The sequence below is a fragment of the Heptranchias perlo genome, chromosome 6 (genome assembly GCF_035084215.1).
Source record: "Heptranchias perlo isolate sHepPer1 chromosome 6, sHepPer1.hap1, whole genome shotgun sequence".
Lineage (NCBI taxonomy): Eukaryota > Metazoa > Chordata > Chondrichthyes > Hexanchiformes > Hexanchidae > Heptranchias > Heptranchias perlo.
The window spans coordinates 10,495,282-10,509,045 of record NC_090330.1 but is presented as its reverse complement, the minus strand read 5'-3'; the positions used below and the strand labels follow the sequence as shown (position 1 = coordinate 10,509,045).

Below are 13,764 nucleotides of genomic sequence, written 5' to 3'. Positions count from 1 at the left end.
TACTACAGAACAATGCTGGCTGCTTGTTCAGATGTCGACTGACCTGTTCTATATTAATCAATACCAACTGACTTTGCTTAATGAGAACTTGGAGAAATAGGGTGATTTTGCTTATACTGGGATATCTCGATTAACAGCCTTCAACTACATTTCAAATGAATAGATAGAAAGAAAGAAAGCAATGTGCCTTACAAAAGAGGCCTGGGTTCATGTTTCTGCAGTATGGCAATGTTGACTTGTTGCTCGATTCACTGACACAAATGTTAACTTCGTTAACTAAGTTCCTTTCATATTTGTGACCATAGCAGGCAACATTTCTCCGTCCATCTTTATGATAATTTGTACAGTTGTTTAGATTATCTTCATTTGCCAGCCTTGAAAAAATTGAATGGTAAATTGAGATAGATAAATTCAAAAATTCAGATAAATAAATGGATAAAAAGAATTCCACACTTACCTGTAAGACAAAAAGTATTGTGCATTCTGTGGTGCTTTTTTATTAATATCCCAAGTACAGTTCATATAGGTGTCATAAAAAATACATGATAGATTGTCAATTGAAGCAAATGAATCACCTGTGAATAAAATGAATATAAACTCAATGTAAAAATATTTCTATGGGATGAGGCTTTCTTTGCAAAATCATGTTTAATGTCCATCACAATAATTTGGGGTTTCAAAGATGGCACAGCATGTTGGCATAATGCCAGTTTTTAAACCTATTCATGTCTGAGTCAGCTGGAGTGACAGACTAGATCACAACATAAGAATCGCTGATTGTTGTGACATATAATAGATGAGAGAGTGGACTGGATGGCAGAATGGAATAGAATATAATCTGTTCACCTCTTGGAACCCGATTAAACCCAAAACTTTGTCTGCTTAAAATGGGAAAGTAGACTCAAATGAAGCCTTAAAAGATGGTGCTTTATAATTAGTTGCCAAGCCTGTCATAGCCTTGGCTTATATTCCCTTGGGTTTAGAAGGTTGAGGGTTCATCTAATTGAGGTATTTAAAATGATTAAGTGCACGCCAGATCAATTGAAATTTTCAAGACTGAGATCAGTAGATTTTTATTAGGAGATATGGATCAACGGGTAAATGGAGTTCGGGTACAGATCAGCCGTGATATGATTGAATGGCAGAACATGCTCGAGCTGCCACATGGTCTGGGATGGATTTCAGTGCTGCAAACCCATCCGTCGCGGTGCCAAGATGCAAATAGTGGAAACGTCCAACTGACCTGCCATCTGCAGCACATTTTCAGAGACCATTCCCAGTGCCTGCAAATATGCTCAATGCTCTGTAAGCAATGAATGGAAGAAAGAATGAGGAGAGGTATTATAAACCAAATGCTACAATTTTAAAGGGGATGCAGGAACAGAGAGACCTGGGGGTTCACATACACAAATCTTTGAAGGTGGCAGGACAAGTTGATAAAGCTGTCCTGTGGCGTCCCATCTCCCCTTCCCATGCTCCTGCGCACCAGTGCTCAGTAAGCCTCCCAGTGCAGACCCCTCTAAGCCTATCCTCTATTGTCCGTGTAGTGCCAGTCTGTGAGCTAGTGCTCAGAGACTGGCACTACACACAAGGTCAAGTGCTACAGTGCCACAGTAATGAGGTGCACGTCTGTGTCATTATAACGATCAAGCAGCACGAATATTGCGTGCTGTCCGAGTCGCCGCTAACAGGCATACACAGTGCACTCCCCCGCGCCCTGCATTTCCAGGCACGATTGGACTTCCAGGCCAGTAGTTTAAATGGTTGAAATGAGAGATCCGTTTTTGACCTTTTCCCTAACGAACGAGTTGAACCTCGATTTTTGCTTTTTGCACAAACTATTAAAGTTGCAACGTACGTGGCGGAACAAAAATCTTTTCGGTCCTATTACTTGACGTCTCATGTTCATCATCGTGCACAACTTTAACGCGAGCAACCAGCCCTCTGTGGAATTCCAAATCTATCTTTTCTTGATGAGTTTGAACACGGGAACTCGAGAACTAAAAAAGTGACAAAGGCAAAACATATTGAAATTTCCTCATGACAATACCAAAATTCAATTTGTAACAGCGGGAAATTTTCAAATAAAAACTGGATTATAAAGCAAATCACGAGCTGTATACACCACACTACGCCTTTAAGCTTAGTTTTATACAACAACAACAACTTGCATTTATATAATGTCTTTAACATAGTAAAACGTCCCAAGGTGCTTCACGGCAGCGTCAAACAAAATTTGACACCGAGCCACATAAGGAGATATTCGGACTAGTGACCAAAAGCTTGGCCAAAGAGTTAGATTTTAAGGAGTATCTTAAAAGGAGGAGAAGTAGAGAGCTGGAGAGGTTTAGGGAGGGAATTCCAGAGCTTAGGGCCTAGGCAGCTGAAGGCACGGCCACCAATGGTGGAGCGATTATAATTGAGGATGCGCAAGAGGCAAGAATTGGAGGAGTGCAGAGATCTGAGGGTTGTAGGGCTGGAGGAGGTTACAGGGAAAAGGAAGGGGTGAGGCCATGGAGGGGTTTGAAAACAAGGTAGAGAATTTTAAAATTGAGGCGTCCCCAGACCAGGAGCCAATGTAGGTCAACGAGCATGATGGGGGGTGGGGGGAAGATGGGTGAACAGGACTTGATGTGAATTAGGATACGGGCAGCAGAGTTTTGGATGAGCTCAAGTTTACGGAGGGTGGAAGATGGGAGGCTAGCCAAACGAGCAGAGGAATAGCCAAGTCTAGAGGTAACAAATTCATGAATGAGAGTTTCAATAGCAGATGAGTCGAGGCAGGGACAGAGACGGATGATGTCATGAGGTGGAAGTTGGTGGTCTTGGTGATGGAGCGAATATATGGTCAGAAGCTCACCTCAGGGCAAACAGAGCTGAAAAAGGGCCATGTCGGTCAATCTGGCCATCCCAAAGTTCCAGAATAGGATAACCTTACTTTAAAAGACTCAGAGACTTGATAAAATCTACCTCATCATCACTTGAATTCAGGTATTTATAGTCAAGCTGGTAGTAGGTTTCCTTTTCGCATGTGCAGTTTCCACTCCAAGAGACAATGTACTCTCCTAAACGTCCGGGGGAGATCGTAATATCGGTGGGCGGATTCATAACTTTGAGAGATAATGTAAACAGAGTAAATAAGTGAAGGTGCACTGTTTATAAACTGAAGACACGCATGCCTCTTATCTAGAGCTACCCTTGAACTTTCAAAGAGGTAAAAACATGTTTGCTTAGAAATTGGATATCGGGCGAGATTTAAAACGGGTGTACCGTTTGCTATCGCCCGTTCTTTCACCAGACGACAAAAGTTAAAATGACCCACTTGGAGTTCCTGTATAATATATCAAGTTGGCATCTCTGATAGAATGCAAGGTGGCTTTAGAAGAACAAAATGAGTCTTGTGCCAGATAGTTCGACGGGGATCCAGAATCACCCACATATTTTGCTTTAAAGAATACGAAATCCAAAATCCTTTGCTTCTCATGGATCAGACTGCCTCCGACACGTGACCTTTATTGTACTGAAGGACATGTCTATGGAGTCACAGCCAAAGTTCAGCACTGCGGATGAGGTTAATCACGCATAAAATATAAATACTAAAACCGACTTCCTGGCTGCAAAATATTGTGGACTCCAGGATTAAAGTACTTCTTTTATTAAAATTGGGGAGACTCAGGTAAACATGGTAGCAGAAGAATTTTTCCCCCTTTAACGTCACACAGAGCAGAATTATCCCCAAAGAATTCATTTCGAAAATGTGATTCTCAGTTAATTGAACATTCTAATAACATCCAAAATGGTTTTGCGTTTTGTGGGTCAGAATGCCTCATACATTTGACCTTTATTACATTGGGAAAGGCGGGCTTCAGAAATCACTAATGGTACAAGCAACTGCTGAAATAATTAGTAACATATGAAAAATAAGTGCTGACGCCAGCTCTCTGAATACTGCCAACCTCTGCAGTACAGTTATTTACCTCATTATTTTGACAATAAGTTAGTTGAAATTACTTACTCATTTCTTCCAAGGAAGTGAGGGCAGCTCTGTCTACTGTCATTGTCCAAATAATGGCCATTATCGGGAAAGATGAAGCAAACGGCATGATGGTGGGTCACGGAGGGCAAATAAAATAACTTGTAGTCCCAGCACAACCTAAGGAACAGCACATTTATAGATTAAAATGCTTTGTGCAGATTTCATACTTTTTCTATTTCTTATATTTGTAGCACAGCACGATCATTTTATTTCCATTTCTTTTTCATTTTAAATTCCCCCATCCTGCTCAGAATATCCTAATCGTTAAATAATTTACATAAAAATAATTATAAAAAAAGAACGAATGCGAAACTAAGGTTGATCCGTGACCACATAACATGCTTGTATGAAATTCCTTGTCTAGTTCAAAATGGAGGAGTTAACCCATTTAAAATATCGATATCATTAAAAGTGTTGGCCCCAAAACTCCATAGGCCTTTGATCCCAGTGCAAGTGCTGGGATTGGTCCATTGGGAACGTCTGACGCAGTATGCCAGGCTCTCAGAGTGCATCTTTTAAAAAAAAAACAGGCCCAACATCCCCCTTTAATCGGGGGGCTGGGGCAGGCGGCAAATGAAGCTCCAGAGATGGGATAATTTTTTTTTAAGGGACCAGGACTCGGCCCTGGGGCTCCCAGGTAAGTCTCATTTGTGCACCAGCCACCTGGCAGAACCCATGCCAGGGTCAAAGAAACGTTCGGGCCTGAGAGTTCCCTCACCCAGCCACATAGGTGACCAGCGTATCAGTGTCCTAGCCTAATTAGCAGGCCTTCCGCTGTACTCCTGGCAGACTTATGTCGGTAGTGTGCCAGGCATCTTGTACCTAGTGGCTGTCTGTAGCATGACACCCCTCAAAAAGGCACCACACCAGAGAGAGTAGCTTCAGAGGAAATTTACAGTGACCGGGAAATTCCTTGGAGCTTATACCCGTCCACCAGCATTGCTTCACCGGAAGTGGGGCAGAAACTCTGTACAACTTAAGAAATCTTCCCTTAAGTCAATGGAAGGGAAAAAAAAATAATGGGATGCCCATTCACCACCACCAGTTTCCCACCCACGCGCAAAGTAAAAATCACCCCTAGTATGTCATGCTTTTAGCGGCACTGCATGAAAGCAGACATGCCCAGGTGATCAACAACCAACCTAGTTGGCAACACTTGCCAAAGATGCCCACCTGTCTTATCTGCAAGGTCTGCTATATTTACCCAAAGGCTGTAGGGAACTGCCTTCAGAGGGTCCTGGGCGTCAAGAGAGACAGTTGCAAAGTTGTACCATTTGCTACAAGGATGCCTGAACCTACCATGCATCATAGCGCTAGGGTTGCCAACCCTCCAGGATTGCCCTGGAATCTCCAGAAATTAAAGACTTGACACACACTCGTAAGTAAACTTAAGCCACTTACCTTGGCTTCCGGGTTTCGCGCTGGAAAGTTGCGCAGCGGGCGGACTGCGCAACCGCATCATAGGCTGTCAGCTGGAGGAGCCCTATTTAAAGGGCAGTTCTCCACTGACTGATGCTGCAGAAAATAGGCAAAATGACAGCATGGAGCAGCCCAGGGGGGAGGCTGCTCTCAGGTTTAATGATGCCTCACTCCAGGTGTTACTGGATGGGATGGGGTGAGGAGGAGGAGGAGGAGGAGGAGGAGGGGGGAGATCTTCCACTCGGCGGACGGGAGGAAGTGGCCTGCCTCTGCCACCATGAAGGCCTGGCTCGAGGTGGCAGAGGAGGTCACCAGCACCACCAACATATCACGCACCTGCATTCAGTGCAGGAGGCGCTTCAATGACCTAACCAGGTCAGCCGAAGTAAGTACTCTTACTCATTCTCCTACACTCCGTCTGCCACATCACTGCCCCCACCCCACACCTCCTTCTGCACTGCCAACACTACTCTATCACATCACTCCTCACACCCACTGAACCCTCATCCTCATCTTACCTGCACTTCCTCACCTCCCCAGTACTCAACCCACCGCTGCCACTCAACCCAATCCTCATACAATCTCATGGCTGTGTCTCATACTCACCCTCTCATGCATCTCTTTCACGGTCAGCCGCACCCAACCTGTCACTACCTGTGCTGCAGCCACAGGGCATGAATCACGTATGTGTAGTAAGAAGCGCAAGGCAAACGTGTCGTGAGCATGAAGGGGATGCACAAGGGTGTTTGAGGATTTGTCATGGTTTTTACTTTGATTTCTGATCAACTCACGTTACATATTACATTGTCACCACTACTGCCACGTCTTGGCCATTCTTGACTGGCTTGTGCAATAAGGCCCTCCAATGAGGTTCTCCATGAACACCCTTGATGCCACCCATTGGGTCACCCTACAGTGGGTGTATATGTAGTTGCACGACTACTTTGTGCAGGTGTCTGTTGCGCAGCACTGTGTGGTGGAGCTCCACGTGGCGGAGGTGGACGGCATGCCTGGCGAGGCTAGTGATGATGCTTGTCCTCCAATGGAGTGATGAATGCAGCTATGGAACCCCTCCCCCCTCCCCCCACCCAAACCTGATGGTGAGAGTGAGAGACGGTCCACAAAGTAGGTAAATATGTTTGGACAGCAGAGTTTGAATGTGGAGGCAGCGGTGTGGCAGGCAAAACTTTGTCTGAGGTGACAGAGTGCCCTGCTGCAATGAATGAGGTATTCCCCCCAACGGTCAAGGAGTCCTCTGCATCTCCCAATGGCTGCTGACTGAAACACGTCTGCAACAACAGGGAGTGTTTCCCACAGCATAGGAAACACGCTGAGGAGAGTCCAAAATCACATCCCTGCTAAAATCTCTTCCCAATGAGGTCTGTCAACGACCTCAAGTACCTCCCTAACTATCTAAACTGTCATCCCGCCAGCTTTAATCTGTGTTCATTCACAAGTTAAAACAACAAAAGTTGTCAGCTGTGCCTCAGTTGGCAGCAATCTCAGCTCTGAGTCATTAGTTCATGGATTCATGCCCAGCTCCAGAGACTTGAGCACAAAATCCAGGCCGACACTCCAGGGTAGTACTGAGGGAGTGCCGTACCAGAGGTGCCATCTTTCAGATCAGACGTTAAATCGAGGTCACTTCTGCCCACTTAGTTGGATGTAAAAGATCCCATGGCACTATTCGAGAGCAGGAGAGTTCTCCTTGGTGTCCTGGCCAATATTGATCCCTCAACCAACATCACTAAAAACAGATTATCTGGTCATCATCACATTGCCGATTGTGGGCCCTTGCTGTGCACAAATTGGCTACCACGTTTCATTACTTTACAACAGTGACTACAGTCAATGAAGTACTTTTGAAATGCAAAGCACTTTGGGACCTCTTGAAGCCATGAAAGGCGCTATATAAATGCAAGTCTATAGTTCTAAAAAAAAAACAAATTGACTTTGAGCACAGTGAGTAAGTGAAGTAACTAAAAGTCAATGCAGGGCCGATTTACAAGTTAGCATTTGGGCAGAATTTATAGACTGGCATTTTGGGTGCGGAGATCAGTGTGCGCAAACCAATCTTACACCCATTAATGGACAGACTATAGCGTGTGCTGATCTAACTCACTTGCCCATATTCTCTGTGGGGCGGATTCCCTGGTCAAGCACTACTGGTGAGAAGCGACACAGAGCGCAGGTCGGGAAAGCCCCTGATTTTTCTCCATTCATTTCCTGACCAGTGCAACTAATGAGCGCTCTTCCTTGTTGATCATGGAATCAACCCCTAATGTGCATTCCCGTCATGTGTCGCGCTCTGCCAGGAGTGCTAACTCATTAAAGCCACCCCATAATCTCTTTCCTCATTGTAATAAATAGTCTCTGCTGCTTTTTTGGGGCTTCCACCAGTCTCCTTGTCTTTATCTTATTGATATTACTACAGTCATTGCTCTGCACTTACCTCACTTGTTCCTGTTAAGCCCCAAACATATCATACACATTTCTCTTCCTACGTGCTCACACCGCCCTGAATCTTCATCGTGTGAAAACAAAACTCATCACTATCTCCGCGTCCAACTCATTCTTATCCAGGACCTTTGAAACTCCTTACATCCTTCAGTTATTGTGTTCAAATCCCTCCATGGCCTCGCCCCTCCCTATAACCCCCTTCAGCCCTACAACCCTCCAAGAACTCTGTGTTCCCCCACTTCCTTCACCCCACCATTGATGGCTGTACCTCCAGCCATCTAGGTCCAAGGCTCTGGAATTCCCTATCTAAACCTCTCTCTTCCCCTTTAAGACGCTCCTTGAAACCTACCTTTTTGACCCAGTTTTAGTCACCTGTCCTAATGTCTCCTTCTTTGGCTCAGTGTCACTTTTTGTCTGAATTCACTCCCGTGAAGCACCTTCGGACGTTTTACTATGTTAAAGCTACTATATAAATGCAAGTTGTTGTTGTAGTTCTCTTTTCTCCGACAAATCAACAGGCTTTTTAAAACCTAAACTTGGCACAGCCACTTTTTAAATTTATCCCTTATCTCTCCTGCTCTTCTCGTCCTTGGTTGGTGTCCTACACTGTGGACTTTGACCCTCCATCTAACTTTGCCAATTCAAACAAATCTCATTGAGGAGTTGATGTGGTTTCTATAGAGAGTAATGGACGTCCTGGAGCAATTCCAAGGTTATAATTTCAGTGAGGGCTCAGCAACACTTACTGCAATTTATAACTATCGCTTAAAGGCTGAGATGGAACCGTACCTTGAGGTCACTTTCATGCAGTAACTCTTCTGTCCCCCATTGTGTTGCTCACTTTGAATCAGAGGATACACTATTTTATGTTACGTAACGTGGAGTATATAATCACGGCCACTGATTTAATGACTGAATAAGTCAAATGACGTTTTTATTACAGATCACTGTGAGTATTTGAGAGATGCGTGGCCTTGAATTCTATGTTTACAGCATATTTGCATGGAAACTGTAAGCATGTGGCCCCAATTAACATTAAAAGTCCATTGTCACATAAATACCATGACTACAAGAGCAGGTCAGAGGCTGGGTATTCTGCAGTGAGTGACTCACCCCGACTCCCCAAAGCCTTTCCACCATCTACAAAAAGGTACAAGTCAGAAATGTGATGGAATACTTGCCTGGATGAGTGCAGCGCGACACCATCCAGGACAAAGCAGCCCGCTTAATTGCCACCCCATCGACCACCTTAAACATTCACTCCCTCCACCACCGCGCACCGTGGCAGCAGTGTGCATCATCTACAAGATACACTGCAGCAACGCGCCAAGGCTGCTTTAACAGCATCTCCCAAACCCACGACATTTACCAACTAGAACAACAAGGGCAGCAGGTGCATGGGAACACCACCACCTGCATGTTCCCATCCAAGTCACACACCATCCCGACTTGGAAATATATCGCCATTTCTTCATAGTTATTGGATCAAAATCCTGGAACTCCCTACATAACAGCATTGTGGAAGTACCTTCACCACATGGACTGCAGCGGTTCAAGGCGGTGGCTCACCACCATTTTCTCAAGGGCAATTAGGGATGGGCAATAAATACTGGCCTTGCCAGTGACATCCACATCCCATGAATGAATTTAAAAAAAATTCAGCAATGTAATTTAATTTCTTAACGTGGTTTTAAAGCCCATGATACACGAGAAGATGAGATGGGATCATGTTCTAGGAAGAAGGAAGTACCAGGGTCTGGTAGGAGTGGCAGAGGAATGCTGAGTTATGCCATCACCGGAGCTAGTCCAAGGTTTGGGGAGGGATGCTGCTCATGGATCTTCTCACTGCCGATCCTAGGTGGAGTTCCAACCTGAGGCTACCTCTTCATTCCACAAGTAGACTATCCGCTGAGGGCAGGAATTCCCAATTTATCGCAACGCCAAAAAGGTCCACTTGCACGATCAGCAATTGGGCTCTCGTCTCCTGGACAGGAGGTTGTGGGGGCAAGCGGCCAAGGCTGGCACTCGGGCAAGCGGCCAAGGCTGGCACTCGGGCAAGCGGCCAAGGCTGGCACTCGGGCAAGCGGCCAAGGCTGGCACTCGGGCAAGCGGCCAAGGCTGGCACTCGGGCAAGCGGCCAAGGCTGGCACTCGGGCAAGCGGCCAAGGCTGGCACTCGGGCAAGCGGCCAAGGCTGGCACTCGGGCAAGCGGCCAAGGCTGGCACTCGGGCAAGCGGCCAAGGCTGGCACTCGGGCAAGCGGCCAAGGCTGGCACTCGGGCAAGCGGCCAAGGCTGGCACTCGGGCAAGCGGCCAAGGCTGGCACTCGGGCAAGCGGCCAAGGCTGGCACTCGGGCAAGCGGCCAAGGCTGGCACTCGGGCAAGCGGCCGCATTGTCGGAGGTGCCGCCTTTCAGATAGGGCAGACAAGGCTCAACATCACTCTCAGGTGGATGTGGGGGAATTCCATGGCACTGTTCGGAGAGGAGTAGGGGTATACTCCTGGTGTCCTGGGCAACAGTTAAGGAAAAGGAAAACTCCACTTGCAGAACTTTCTCCCAGGGCAAAGCAGCAGTAGTGGTGTGAGCTTCCGCCAAGTCCAGCAATACGAATAGCATCAGGAAATGGAGCAAGTGTGAGCTCTCAGCTTACGGCAAAAAAAGCTCATTCTGCAACTGCCCACTCAATCACCCCAGGGAATTAAAAACTGTACATATACATGCATTTTAAGTGTCAACCGTGGCTCAGTGGTGGCACTCTTGAATCTGAGTCAGAAGGTTGTGGGTTCAAGTCCCGCTCCAGAGACTTGAGCATATAATCCAGCCTGACAATTGAGTGCTGCACTGTTGGAGGTGCCGTCTTTCAGATGAGACACAAAACTGAGGCCCCGTCTGCCTGTCTCAGGTGGACATGAAAGATTCCATGGCACTATTTGAAGAAGAGCAGGGAAGTTCTCCCCGGTGTTCTGGCCAATATTTATCCATCAACCAACATCAAAAAAACAGAATATCAGATCATTTATCACATTACTGTTTGTGGGACCTTGCTGTGCGCAAATTGGCTGCCATATTTCCTACATTACAACAGTGACTACACTTCAAAAAGTACTTAGTAGGCTGTAAAGCACTTTGGGACATCCTGAGATTATGAAAGGCGCTATAGAAATGCAAGTTCTTTCTTTATATTTGAGCCTTGACAATGAGCATGGACAGGCTATTTGATCTTTTATTTGGGGGGGGGGGGGGGGGGGGGAGGAGGAGAAAACCACGACCCAGCCCATCCTGTCCTCACCTGACTGTCACACCTGTACACCCCCCAGCAGGAGCCACAGGATAGTGACCAGGAGTTGGAGAACCAGTTGATTTTTGTTCCCCTTCGTAGCCCAGTGGTACTCAGGTCAATGGTAGCTGACTTGCCAACATAAGGTATTATAAAGTGATGGCTGAGATCAGCTAACTCAGCACAGAACAGGCATCAAACCTAGGACCTTCCTGGCCTGTATGGTTCAATCGTACAGTGGGCAGTGAGTTTACCAACAGAATCACTTGAGGAACCTTTTATTGCCTGTGCAGCCATTAAGATTCTTGTATAAGATCCCTCTCTGTGCTATCGCCTTGTTAAACAGGCTGCATACCTGCTAATTCTCATTAATGTTAACCTATTTAGTTTAAACGACTTCAAATCTGTGTTAAGAAAGCACAGACAGGAATTTAAATGAATGCTGCATAGAGCAGAGAAGTTTAAGGGGAGATTTAATAGGGATGTTCAAAATGATGAGGGGTTTTGATGGAGTAGATAGGGAGAAACTTTCCACTGGCAGGAGGGTGACAGGTTTAAGATAATTGGCAAGAAAACCAGAGGGGAGATGAAGAGAAATTTTTTTAAATAAACGCAGCGAGTTGTTTTGATCTGGAATACACTGCCTGAAAGGGTGGTAGAAGTAGACTCAATAGTAACTTTCAAAAGGGAATTGGATAAATACTCGAAGAGGAAAATTTGCAGGGCTGTGGGGAAAAAGCAGGGGAGTGGGACTAATTGGAGAGCTCTCTCAAAGAGCCGGCACAGGCACGATGGGCCAAATGGCCTCCTTCTGTGCAGTATCATTCTATGAAAGGATATAACCTCAGTGCAATCATTCTACAATATTACATCAGTAAGGATATATTTCTAAGAATACATTTTACTCAGCAGAAGTGACACAACCAGCATGCCACCATCTATCAGGACCACAAACAATCTTATCGACACATCAGTGCTTCACCACACAAGGAACTCCACTCACCATCATCTTAATGCCTGTTAATAAAGTAGGTGATGGATAAGTGGCTGTCTGCAAACATTAAAAAGTCTAAACAAAAAAGTTCAGTGGACCACCTGGGAACTTTCCAAATTTTGCTAAGCGCCCTTTATAGTGCAGAATGGTGTGAGCCCAGCTCCTGAAGGTGGTACCAGGCTGCATTCAATTCACAAAATTTCACACCCTGTAGGGAATGAGTCGATATGAAAGAGATGCCATTCTGCATTGGAAACAATTTTACAACACCAAGTTATAGTCCAACAATTTTATTTTAAAATCCACAAGCTTTGGGAGGCTTCCTCCTTCCTCAGGTGAATCACATTCACCTGAGGAAGGAGGAAGCCTCCGAAAGCTTGTGGATTTTAAAATAAAATTGTTGGACTATAACTTGGTGTTGTAAAATTGTTTCCAATTGTCAACCCCAGTCCATCACCGGCATCTCCACATCATTCTGCATTGGCACAGACTATGCATTTTAACAGACCTTAAGGTCTGAGTTATACCGCACCCTGCGCGCACTCAGACAGGTGGGACAGGGGACTTATACCTCATGACTTTACTACGTTTGGTAGTCCCTGGAGCTGTACTGCCATTTTTGTGTTGATGCATTATTAGAAAAGTGACACTATATCTGCTGCCTAAGGGTTTCATTTTCCAACCAGCACTGACCCCATCTGAACACTTAATGCGCTCATACTAAATCCCTCTGTGCACATTTAAAATAATTGAATTAATGCCTGGGGTAACAAAGCATGGAGGAAGGTATGCGAGTGTGTTAAGGATCCATATGGGGTCAGCACTGGTGGGAAAAGCAGCTTTGTCGGGTTTCAGGTGCTTTTTTTTTTACAATATATTAAACAACATCTAAAAGGAAATTAATTTTAGTGGACGACATATCACAGGTTGGGACAGAGCAACTTCTAAATAAGCACTCCCGGTGTGTGCCAGAGTACCAAAGTGGAAAATTACTCCTTAATTTCCTACACTGAATACTGCACACAAACAGAAGTGAGCAGACTAATTCCTAGACTCCAGCACTTAAAATAACAAACTTTTCTACCTTTGTGTAACAAGACAATTATTATTCACCTGTCGACTTTGAGACAAACACGTGTTTTATACTGTCCGCTTTTAGCGCTCCCAATGTCCCGACCAAATCGAAACAAAGACTTACACCTCTCGAGATACTTTTACAATTGGCTTTCTTGCATTTCAGACATTATTCGTGCAGTGGCTCCTGTATTTGCATTACTATTATTACACCTGTTTCCATTAGCCTAATGGCAGGATGCAGGACCTGTGTGGGGACAAACGGACATGGGGGAGGAGGGAGACACACACGGGAGTGAGTGAGTGAGTGAGAGACACACACACACATCTGGGAGGGGAGACAGACAGACAGGCAGGCAGGCAGACAGACAGAGAGACACACACGCACATCAGGGAGGGGAGAGAGAGAGAGAGAGAGAGAGAGAGACAGACACACACACGCGCACATCAGGGAGAGAGAGAGAGAGAGAGACACACACGCGCGCACATCAGGGAGGGGAGAGA

General features: G+C 45.6%; 1 protein-coding gene across 4 annotated transcripts in view; it reads right to left on the bottom strand.

Annotated features, from left to right (window-relative positions):
- The window catches only part of LOC137322732 (interleukin-5 receptor subunit alpha-like), a 44,809-nt gene that overhangs the window by 17,464 nt on the left and 13,581 nt on the right, over nt 1-13,764 (bottom strand). For all 4 annotated transcript variants that reach the window (XM_067985735.1, XM_067985733.1, XM_067985736.1 and 1 more), the window contains exons 2-6: nt 4,016-4,153; nt 2,971-3,110; nt 1,859-2,000; nt 458-575; nt 193-374 (exon numbers count right to left, since the gene is read on the bottom strand). In XM_067985735.1, the coding sequence (XP_067841836.1) occupies nt 193-374; nt 458-575; nt 1,859-2,000; nt 2,971-3,110; nt 4,016-4,103 (670 nt within the window). In that variant the 5' untranslated portion in view covers nt 4,104-4,153. The remainder of the gene's footprint in view (nt 1-192; nt 375-457; nt 576-1,858; nt 2,001-2,970; nt 3,111-4,015; nt 4,154-13,764) is intronic.